This window comes from Marmota flaviventris, chromosome 17, assembly GCF_047511675.1.
Source record: "Marmota flaviventris isolate mMarFla1 chromosome 17, mMarFla1.hap1, whole genome shotgun sequence".
Classification (NCBI taxonomy): Eukaryota; Metazoa; Chordata; class Mammalia; order Rodentia; family Sciuridae; genus Marmota; species Marmota flaviventris.
Genome location: NC_092514.1, coordinates 40,470,409 through 40,482,371, shown reverse-complemented (window position 1 = coordinate 40,482,371; position 11,963 = coordinate 40,470,409). Strand labels below are relative to the sequence as shown.

The window sequence follows — 11,963 nt, the reverse complement described above, 5'->3', positions numbered from 1 at the left end:
GATGAGTCTTGCTCCCCACCTGCTGTGCCCCTGCTTTTCCTGTCCCTGCTCTCTGGCCCTTCTCTCTCTCTGTCCTTCACTGATCTACTGTGTCTCCTGCTGTGCCTCTAATACACTTGTTGCACACCAGGTGCCCTGTATCCAGAATGCTCCTCCTTGGATGGTCGCTTAAGTTTCTGTTCAAAGGTCTCTTTCCCAGGGAGGCCTTCCTGGTGGCCTCATGGAAAGCCAGACCCTCACCCCTCACTCTCCCCCTGGCGCGTGCTCTGTGCTTCTCCATGGCGCAGATGATCACCTTACACCCTAATTCATTTATTGTATTATTTTTTTTTTTATTATTTTCTCTTCATACTAGAGTATAAGACCAACAAGAAAAGCTTTTCTTTTCCTTTTCATTTCTTGATCTTGTTCACTGATATTTCCAACTGCCTGGTGCTCAAAAATTATTTACTGAACAATGAATAAATCAATATCATTCTGTTCCCTAGTTGTTCCTCTTACCTCTATTTTCCAGCTAATTTATGAAGCTACCACTTGTCTGATACCCAGGTACAAAATCTAATCTGAGGTTAAGCTTGAATCTTCCCTTTTGCTATTTTTAACAGCTTTAGTGAAAAATGTGATTCGTTTCCATACGACTCACCCATGGAGAGTGTGTAATTCAGTGGCTTTCTGTTTATTCCCAGTCAAGGAACGATCACTGCAATCAATTTCAGAATGTTTTCATTGTCCCAAAATGAAGCCCTGCACTTCTTAGACATCCTACCCCCAAAACACACAGCCCCCTTCCCCCAGGCCCTGGCAACCACTAATCTGCACTTCATCTCTATGGGTTTTCCTCTTCCAGACATCTCATGTACATGGAGTCTAACATTTGTGACTGGCTTCTTTGACTCGGCATAACTTTTCAAGTCTCACCCATGTTGGGGACTATATTACTATCTCATTATTTCCATAGCCATTGGATAGGTAAACAACATTTTGTTCACTCACTCATCAGTTGGTGGACATCTGGGTTGTTTCTAGTTTGGGGCTCTTGTGCACAAGGCTGCCATGAACATCTGTGCAAGAATTTTTGGGTGAACATACGTTCTCATTTCTCTGCGGTGTTCCTGGTCACGCGGTAACTGTGTGAGGCCTTTCGAGGAGGAGGAGGAGGAGGAGGAGGAGGAGGAGCATGCCAGCTGTTTTCTCCTCTCTTTGAGCCGGCTGGTGTTCTCCCCCTTGAATCTGTGCCCTGCTCCATCTCCAGAGAGACTCCTCTGTAGTTCTCCCCTGGAAGGCTGCAGTGCCTCCTAATGGGGATCTCTCCAGTGGGTCACCCTCAGCTGCACCCTCAGCTTCCAGGGGAGGGAGTATCAATGTCCCAGTGCCCAGGCCACACCTCACTGGATTACAGCAGCCTCTCTGCAGGTGGGACCAGGCACTGGTGCTTCCTGATGCTCCCCAGGTGACTATAATGTGCAGCCAGGGGTGGAGAACCCTACAGGGCCTTCCTTCCTTCCGTCCAGGCTTCACCTGCCACTCAAATCTGACTGTGGTCCCACCCTCTTCTAGAAACCCCTCATAACATATCCTGAGCTCCCAGTTGCTCACACACGTGCCCACCATTCATCCGCCATGCTTAACCACACACACTTTCCCAAGTGCCAGCTGGTCCCTGCCTCCATGCCTTGGGAGACCACTCCCCCAACCTGAAGTGTCTTTCCCCATTTTTTCACCCTCCACTAGGAGTCTTCCTGGCTACTCTCTCTTGGTGGGCTGGGTGGGACCCTCTGTCTCCTTAGCCCTGAGCCAGCCTCTCTGCAACCCCAGGGACAGCCTCACTGAGCCTCACAGCCTCACTCTCAAGGCCAGGGCCCATGTGTTATCCATATTTCTAGCTACAGACCTGCAGGTGGTACTCGTGTTCACTGGTGGCATGTGAGGGTGGGAGGCGGAGGGGGAATGGATGCCCACTGGTCCACCTGGGAGCAGGGACCCCCTAGGCAGCCTTATCAGCTGTTCATTCACACTCTTCTGAGCTCCCAAAATAATCCTAGGGGATGCAGCTGGCCCCAATCTCCTCCCTTCCCCTGGACCACAAGTTCTAGCACATTCCTGTCCCAGGGTGACGTCTACCTGCAATTCCCCAGCCTCAGCCAGGTGCCAGGAGGTGTTGGCACTGCAGGGGTCAGGGTGGGGCAGTCTTCCCCCAAAGCTAAAGACAAAGGCCCCAACCCAGACTATAGCATACAAGTCTACCTTCAAAGGGCCAGACTGGGGTGAAATGTCCTTGTCCCTTCCTCCACTATGAATTTCCAGGCTCAGGAAGGCAATTGCCTCCTCATGACAAAGCTGTAAAGAGCAGATATGAACATGGGTAGAGTGCAGACTGTCCCTCTGGGCGGGGCGAGGCCCACCTGCTCGCTACCCATGGGGCTTCTTCTCCCCTGGCTCCCCACACTGATTTCTCTGTCTCTGGAGGGAGTTGGAGGCTGTAGGGTGCTGGAGGCCTCCATGGGTCTTTGTCCTGGAAATCACTAGGTTCCTCCCCGCTGCTCAGCCCACGTTGATGACCTCCTTTCCCCAAGATCAGAGGAGCACCGTGAAGGGAGTCATGACCTGCTGCCACCATGTGACCCTGGGTGACTCATTTCCCCTCTAGGACCTTCGTTCCCTTGAGGTTTAGCGGGTGGGATGGACTGGACAGTCCTGGAAGGCTTTGCTCCAGTGGAGAGCGCAGCTGGGTGAAGGTTCTCCTCTCAGGTCTGAACTAGCAGAAGAACCATGTTTGGGAAGACCAACGTCAAACATGGCCCAAACCAACAAGCCTGGTCATAACTACTCTTTGTATTTTGATTTCTTCTGTGTTTGGCCTCAACATAGCATGGTGGCAGAGCCGTGCAGGGGACAGCATTGGTCAAAGGAAGCTCCAAGACCCGAATTCATGCCTGCTCCACCCTCGATGGGCAGTGTTATCAGGGGTAAGCCACTGTTTTCTCAGAGGCCTCAGTTTGCTCATCCCTGAAAGCAGACATTTGAGCTGTGTGTGGTGGGGCATTGGCGCATGCCTGTAGCCAGAAGTTGAGGCAGGAGGATCACAAGTTCAAGACCAGCCTGGGCAAGTTGGTGATACCCTGTCTCAAAATAAAAGGGAGCTGGCGATGTAGGTCAGTGGCAGAGTGTACCTGGGGTCAATCTTCAGTACTACTGAAGAGAGAGAGAGAGAGAGAGAGAGAGAGAGAGAGAGAGAGAGAGACTCTGATTGATTTAGTACTTTCCCAATTAATTCGACAGATTTCTCAGAGCCTTCGGGAGGGTGCCTGGCCTGGGCCTGGGTGGGAGATAGAAAGGTGAATGGACAGGAGGAGCTACTTGAGGCCTGGTAGGAGACTGCGAGGTAACAGGCATTTGTGATGTACTGTTGCAGTATTAGTGTTCTATTTCATTAAAAATATTTTTTGTAGTTGTAGGTGGACAAAATGCCTTTATTTTGTTTATTTTATTTTTTTTAACATCAGAAATTTATTAGTTGCTCAAAACATTACATTGATCTTGACATATATTTTTATGTGGTGCTGAGAATCAAACCCAGTGCCTCATGCATGCTATGCAAGCGCTCTACCACTGAGCTACAGTCCCAGCCCCAGTATTGGTGTTCTTAAGGAACACAACTGGAATTATTAAGAAGGGTTGGTTCTACAATCTTCAATACCCTCTTTCTTCTTGGCTAGAAAATGCTTGCTATAAAATTCAGTTCTAGGGCTGGGAATGTGGCCCAGTGGTGGTCACTTGCAAAGCATGTACAGGGCCCTGGGTTTGATCCCTAGTACCACAAAAATAAAGAAAGAAAATTCAGCAATAAATAGCTACAGCCCACGTTCTCAAGCAAAAGGTGGTCAGACTCTATCCAGTCCAGGAACCAAATGAGACCAGTCTAGTATAAATTGGTCACCTGGCCACTGAGCTTTCTGTTAGGATGTTAAAGAAGTCTGGGCTTGTATGAGAATACAAGTGCAGTGGAATGAACAGAGGGGGAAGGCCCACAGAGACCTGCAGGAATGAGCAGGGAGACATTCCCAAGCCATGCGGAAAGGAGGGTTTGGGTATTAGATCAGCAGTGCAAACAGCTGGCCAAGTGCTTGGGAAGTGATGAAGTCACATCTCGGCCTCACGTCCCTCATTCAAGGTGCAAATAGAGATTAAAGTGTTACATGGTGGCACAGGAGGCTGAGGCAGGACAATTGAAAGTTCAAAGCCAGCCCCAGCAACTTAGTGAAGTCCTAAGCAACTTAGTGAGATCCTGTTTCAAAATAAAAAAGTAAAAAGGACTGGGGATGTAGCCCAGGGGTTAAGTGCCTCTGGGTTCAATTCCTGGTAGCCAAAAAAAAAAAAAAAGAGTTACATGTAAATCAACTAAAAATTAGAAAACAGCATCCAACATTAGAGAATTGGTTAAATTATTGTATATCAATACAATGGACTATTATGTAATTATTAAAGCCATGTTTTAGAAGAATCATCAATGCTTACAACCTACCATTAAGTAAAATAGTAGATTACAAAAAATGTCTTATGACCACAGCTTTGTAGTTCAGTTCCCCATGAGACATATGAGATTGTGTACTTGCACAAACACACATTTGAGGTGTATATAAGTCCACATGTACACACATACAAAAGTCTGTAATAAAACACTGAAATGACAACATTGGTTTTTCTCAGGGGATAGCAGGTAATTTTTACATATACACACTTCTGTGTTTTTCCCCAAGTATTCCACATTAAAGACACGCTACTTTTATAATACTGGAAAATACATGTTATTTAGAAAATTGTTTTATAATAGCTCTAATATTAAAATAATTAAAACACTTTGATAAAGAAAAGTGAAGACAAATTCAGGGAGCAGACCCTGTGAAGACTGGGAATCCACTGTATTGAGCCATCCTATTTTTCCCAGGACGGTTCCATGGATCAACCAAACACAACTTTGTAATTGCTCTGGCACCTGACACCGGACACCTGACGCCTCGCCTTCTCTGGAGAGGAAAATCCTGTCCCACTGTGGGAAAACCACCGCTGTGAGCAGAAGATGGCTCAGGGGTGGCCAAGCTAGTCTTGTATCCATTTCCAGAGCAAAAATAAAGCTGATAGTTTTTGTTCTCTCAATTAAGACTTTTCTCCTATAATATTTTTTTTGAGGAGCTGGGGGTATAGCTCAGTGGTAGAGTATATGCCTAGCATGCAGGAGCTGATGTCCACCCCCAACCTGCCCCAAATTTCTTTAAAACATATGATACCTAATGTTAGTCTGATATGTTAGAACTCCATATGAGACTCAGACTTAGTACTGATTATGTATTTAACTATCTTAAGTTCTCTGTATCACCATTTCAGCAGACACTGTTTCAGGAGATTAAGACTACAACAACCTAGGTCTGTGTTTCAAAGTTCCCAGGTGATTCTGCAACACCGCTGTGCACACAGGTTGAGACCACCATTGTAGCATGTTCCAAAGTGGCAGTTCTCAGACTTTGCTGCCATCAGAATCACTTGTGCAGTTTTAAAAACTTCCAATGGCAAGGCCATATCTCAGACCACTAAACTCAGAGGGCACCTGCCCATCAATGGGCCTTAAAGGTCAGGCAAGGTGGTGCATGCTTGTAATTCCAGCAGCTTGGGAGGCTGAGGAAGGAGGATCATGAGTTCAAAGTTCAGCAATTTAACAAGGCCTTAAGCAACTCAGTGAGACCCTGTCTCTAAATAAAACATAAAAAGGGCTGGGAATGTCGCTCAGTGGTTAAACGCCCCTGGGTTCAATCCTCGTACAAAAAAAAAAAAAAAATTCACTTGGATGATTTCAATATACATCTGGATTTGAACTAATGTTTTTAATGACAGCAACCCAATAAACAGCTTGTAAAAGCAGAATCTGAACTACTTTGTGTTCTCTGTCTCCCTCTGCTGGCCTTTCTACCACACTGCTGAAATTTACTGCCACTGGGTATCCAAGTGCTTGCTGGTACTTTTAAAAATTTGCTAAGAAAATTAAAAAGAACCAAAGAGGACTGAAATTTTTAAGGAACTAAAAAGCTATAAAGTATATTCTTGTCTGTCACAGGATGTTTTAGGAGTTTTAAATGCATTAAAATAGGGCTGGGATTGTGGCTCAGAGTCAGAGCGCTTACCTAGCACACGTCAGACCCTGGGTTTGATCCTTAGCACCACATAAAAAAAGTAAAATAAAGATATGTGTCCACCTATAAGTAAAAAATAAATATTTTAAAAAATGCATTAAGATAAAGCAGCTAAGAAAAATTTTGCAATATTTGGCAAATAAAAAGTAGCCAATAGATATTAGTTATGACCATTCACAGTAAAGCACAAATTAGAGCCCATCTTTTGAGTACCAGTGATTCATTTTTAATGAATGGTTTTAATTCATTCCAAAATATTCTTAGTCACTTAGTCCTATTTGTCCCTGGCATACTGTTGGCTAAGGGTGACCAGTAGTGAGAAGAAAGACTGGTCTTCTGGCTAGAAAGACAGTTTTGATTTTCCTTCTTTGACTGCCTCGGAAAGCAGTTATGTTTTACTGTTTGTTTCTATTCATTCTATTATTTTCTGAGTTGATTTACTTTCTTCATTTCTGCACATAATCATCTGTGAATTCAGTCTCTCAGGCTGGTGTTATGTAACGATAATTTGGAATTGCTTGAAAAAATTTTTTAAATTTTATTTTTGGCTTATTTAATCACATTGGCTATTAAATTGTGTACAATATTGGGAGACAGTAATGACACTTAGGTTTGCTTATTTTGATTCTGAGTTTTTAAAGGAGAAGTCACTGCTAAGATATGTTTTATTATATTGGTGAAGTATCTTTTAAATTCCTTATTGTTTTAAAAGGAATTTTGCTTGGAAAAAGACAATATTTTTTTATACTCTTGTAGCATCCATAAAAATGACTGTTTGGCTTTTTCAATTTGGTGTGATAGCATTTTTAAATTAATGTGATAGCATTTTATTAATAGAACTTGCCTGCATTTCTTTAGTAAATCCTAGTTGGACATGGGGTGGAAGAGAGCAACAGCTCTCATGACACTCCCAGAGAGGGTGTTCCACCAATGTCCTCCTCTCCCATTATAACCGTAAGCCTCTGCTCCTGATGGTGGTGGTGGTCCTCAGGGATGTGGACAGAAATGACAAATGCACATACAATCATTATCTGATACTTGCCCCCCCCCCCCCCCCCGCTAACCCTGGCACAATGTCATCCAGTGGAGCTGAGGACCCTTTAGCTCAGGCTTGAGGACTCAAGGTGTGCACTGGAAGCAGCCAGACCTCCTTCCTTCCTCAAGGTTCCCCCGCAGTGTGCTGATGGAGACATCCCAGCCCAAGGAGGATGCCAAAAAAAGAGCAGCAAGGGGCCCCTACCAGGCCTGAACGAGGTGCTTCTCATGTTGTGTTACTTGCTTCTGAACAACTCGTGAGAAACTGTTAGCCCCACTTTAGAGATAACTTGCCAGAGGACATAGTTATTAAGTAGCAGAGCTGTCCTTTAAAACTGGGTGTAATTTTGGAGCTTGTACAAGCTGGATCTGTAGATTCTGAAGACTGGCTCTTGGGATGGGTGAAGAGGCAGAAGCAGAAAAAGGGTCAATGTGGCCTATCCCTTGCTTCCCCTTGAGGAACTTGTGGGGACAGTACTGAGGCTCTTGTTGGCAGACTGGAAATCCTGTGGTGGTGCCTCTCCACTGATGGATCCAGGTTCCCGAGACATCCCAGCTATCGCCTCACCTAAAAGTACAGCTGAGGGAATCCAGCTGTTGTCCTCACAGGGACTGCTGGAATGTTGGCAGTATCTCTGCCCAGGACACCAAAAATGCAAGGAAAGAAATGTTTGATATTTATTGAGTGCCAGAGATGTTCTAAGAACTTTCCATGTATTGATTAATCTAATCATTTTAACATCATTACAAAGAAGATACCATTATCTCCATTTCACAGATAAAAGACTAAGACACAAGAGGTTAGGGAACTTCCACAGACAGAAATCTACAGAGCCTGGGTTTAAGCCCAGCTCTTCGTCACTGCCATTTTAATGAAGTAAAGGCTGAATGAACCAAAGTAACTCACTACGCTCTTAGGTTGGAAAGATGGTGTGGTGTCACTTTGGTCAACATTCACCTATGACTACCAAAATCAAGGACGTCTTTGTCTCTATGTTCAAGAGGAGGTTTCAATCTGCTCTCATCTCTGTAGGACACCCGCCTCACTACTGACTAATATCACAGAGCGGGGTTACATGGATGTCTTTCTAGAGTTTTAGAAGAGAGTGGCAGTTAGCAGGTTTTATATTGATCTCAGAAAAGGTTCGAAGATGAGTCTCAATGCTGTCCATCTAATGAAGAAGGCTCCAGCCATTGTAGCTCCAATCTTTCTTTTAAATATCAAAACAAATTTCAGAGTATAACATTTTAAAAAACTTCTTTATGGTGTTGGGGATTGAGCCCAGGATCTCATGCATATTAGGCAAACTCTGAATCACTGACCCACATCCCCAGCCTAGAATTTAATGTTTGAATTAGAATTCTGAATCAGCAGGGCTTTTTGCATTAAAGTAAGTTCTAACTCTATTTTCTGGGTGGCTTCAGTACTAGTAGTGTTACTGAGGCACCAGCCCAAGGTGTTGACAGGTGTCTGCCCTCTGATGCACGCGCAGGAGGCCTCAGTAAGAAAAGCAGCATCCCTTTGAGACTGATGCCCAGACCCAACTCCTGGAATTTCTAGAGATGCTTAATCTTTTCTTTCCCTTTATGTAAACACGAACATCCATATCAGGCCTGGAAACCTTTGTAGAAACTACAGGTTCAAAAAAAAAAAAAAAGATATAAATAAAGGAGATTTTGTTTGAGATAAGCAAAAGATAAGAATGACATTTCATAAATATTTTATCAAGAAACCCACCAGTAAAAGCTCAAAAAACCCCCAGGCCATTAAGGTATATAAGCCACATTTTTACTTAAAAGTGCAAGTCAAGAAGCTGCCATTTAATGTATTAAAGACAAAGAAGTTCCAAGATTTGAGAAGAGTCAGAATTCCTGTAGGTCAGGACAGGTTTGATTCAGTCTCCCGGGTCCTCTACAGCAATCCATATTCAGAATCATCTCCAAAGAAGGTTAAGTTTAAAAAATGTTCTTTTGTGTTTTCACTATGCCTGTGGTCTAATTCTTTGGAAACTAATTCTCTACTAGTGGAAAATGAAGACTTTAGGAAATCTGAGTGCTGTGTCCCCTTGTCACTGCCTCAGTAGCAGTTTTGAACAACACGTTAAAGGACAGAAAAGAGCAACTCAAAGACAAAGAGAAAAACTTAAAACATAAACCCTTAAAATAAATATCTAAATGGTAATTAAGTACTAGATCACCAGAGCCCATTCTCTACATCTTGATTCTTATTTATCTTAGGTCAAAAGTAATTGTGGAATATTTTAATTGGTTTTTAAATGTCCCTAAGTTCCTTTTTGAAATAAATTCTAATAAATTGTTGGCAGGCAAAAGACAAATGCAAAATCTAAATGTAAATAATTGTTCTGTGAGAAATGACTTTCACCACTACTTGGGCATTATCAAAATATAGTTTAAAAACCCTTCTATTCAACCACTGAAATTACACAAGTAATCATTTCTGAAGGCACAAATTAAAAGGTGGAAAAACCACCATAAATTGAGGCTACTCTTCTCAAAAGATAATCTGCATAGGAGTCGGTGTTGTGGCCTAGGCCAGGGCTCCTGCATGCTAGGAGTTCACTCTGGCCCCTGAATCGTGGACAGGCTGAGGGGATCCTTGAGGTTGGCACTGGGGGAGCCTGGCACAGCAACTACTTACTAAGAGGAACTTTTTCAGGATTTTATCAGCTGATGCAGTTGTTCTAGTGCAGACTGACTAAGCATCTGATCAGCTCAAAGCTTTCTCTAAGTGTGACCTGACCAGAACAGGAGATTGTGGCCACACTATTTTCATTAGCTTATTATAAAAGAAAAAAGTTCCTGGAGATACACAACATTCTAATTCCTTCCTTTTTCTGAGACTAAACACCCTTCACAATTTCCCAGTGTGCTCAGCCAACACTACAACCTGATGCCTGGGGTATGGGTTGCACAGGTTAGAGCTTTCAATACCCTGACCATGACCAGTGCAGTGCAGCCACTCTCCAAAGCAGCTGAGCCCTTTGAGAAGACATCAAATAGCTGCTAACCTATTCTAAATAAATAGTGGATAAACTGTTCCTGTCTGTTAAAATTAAATCCCACATAACCTATGCTCAAGCTTGCATCTTCTTATGACCACGTTTGACATCTGGAAAGTATGGTGGAATAGTCACCGATCTGACAACTCTAGAAGTGTCACTTGTGACCCAGAGGCATCAAAATAAATAGTCAAAATATTTTCTAAAAAGTCCATGATAGCTCTTCCGGCTGTGTCCCCAGTTAGTGCCTGTATACTGCTTATATGCTTCAGGGCCATTTTGACCACCTGGTCTCTTTCTTGTGGGCTATGGGCTGCTCCAGGATCATCTCCCTCTGTTCCGGATTTTAAAAACTGTAGGAGATAGGACCGGACCATATCTCCATTCAGTTCAAGGGTTTCTTTGATGCAGGGCAGGTCTGAGGCGCTGGCCAAGCTTAAGAGGTGAATCAGTGCCTGGCAGATCTGGGTCCGCAGGCTGGCACAGTACTTGAATTCCAGAAAGTCTGTGGTGTCTTCACTCTTCTGCAAGGCAGTGACCAATGCGTTCCAGATCTGAGCATACTGCTCTACAGACCCATACTGCTCTCTCTTGCTCGGGATGGAAAGGGCAGTGGCAGATCTGATACGCACTTTGAAGTTCTTGCATGATGTTACAACAGACGTCAGGGCATCGTAGGCTTGGGAGGTCCATGGGGCTGTCCCTAGGAAGAATATCGTCATTAAGACCATTAAAGGTATAAAAATAAGTTGGGGGTGGGCAGTGGAGAAGGCATGCACACTAGTGCTCCATATAGTCACCAAATGTGCCCATTTATTTCTTATAATAATCCCGTAAGATCAGAGTGGTGAGTGAATAATGGTGGGATCCTAGGTAAGTGACTGGATACTGACCCCCAAACCTCCCTCTTCACCTAGCTCAGCCTGCAGCATGCTTAGGACTTCTACTACCTAACATAGGACTTTGGCTGATTCAAAAAAGATTTCTTCTCTAGGAAGATTTTCTCCAAAGGGGCAAGACTTGGAAGGAGCATTGAATGAATTGCAGCCCTACCTGTCCTCAGTTGGACGTTGTTGAGCAGTATACAACCCATACAACTGTATGCAGCAGCCCTGTTCATGCTAGCAAAAAGAATATTTCCTCGCCCAGATTAGCATACACACATTGCTTTGGCCATAGCAACTTTTGCATTTTATTGTGAAGAAAAAGAAAACTTCTAATTTCAAGATTTTTTTCTTCTATTCCCATAGGCTCAGAAAAATCTTCCTGCTTCCCTCCTCCCCAGTTACCTTTGTTTTGGGGTGTCCTTATTCTTCAAGACCAGCCTGAAGTAGAATGTAGCTTCTTTAAGTCTCCCAGCCCTTCCTTATTCTTTGTTGCCTCTGAAGACAGGCAAATAGGCCCTTTCCAATTTGTGGATGCTATTGCTATTTACAATGGACCACTGTTTGAGGTCCTTGAATCTCACCATCCCAATGCCATCTCTAGTCAGTTTCCTGTCTCATTTTCCTTTTGTGGTTGCTGATAGCTCTATCTCCTCAATGGAAAACGTCATGAGGCTACTTCTCTACCAGCTCCCTCTGGTCCCCTTACTTGATGAAGGCTCTGCAGGCTGAGAGGATTTCCTCCTCTCTAGGAACATATTTTTAGATTCAAATTTTGTCAGAGAGACAGACGTATAAGGCAAATGCTGACCTTCAAAGTGAGTGCTGTCTGGGGCTATAAT

General features: G+C 43.8%; 1 protein-coding gene across 4 annotated transcripts in view; it reads right to left on the bottom strand.

Moving 5' to 3' along the window:
* Positions 1-7,882: 7,882 nt before the first annotated feature.
* Positions 7,883-11,963, bottom strand: part of Heatr6 (HEAT repeat containing 6) — a 33,695-nt gene continuing 29,614 nt past the window's right edge. For all 4 annotated transcript variants that reach the window (XM_027950298.2, XM_071602957.1, XM_071602956.1 and 1 more), the window contains one exon: positions 7,883-10,940. In XM_027950298.2, the coding sequence (XP_027806099.2) occupies positions 10,369-10,940 (572 nt within the window). In that variant the 3' untranslated portion in view covers positions 7,883-10,368. The remainder of the gene's footprint in view (positions 10,941-11,963) is intronic.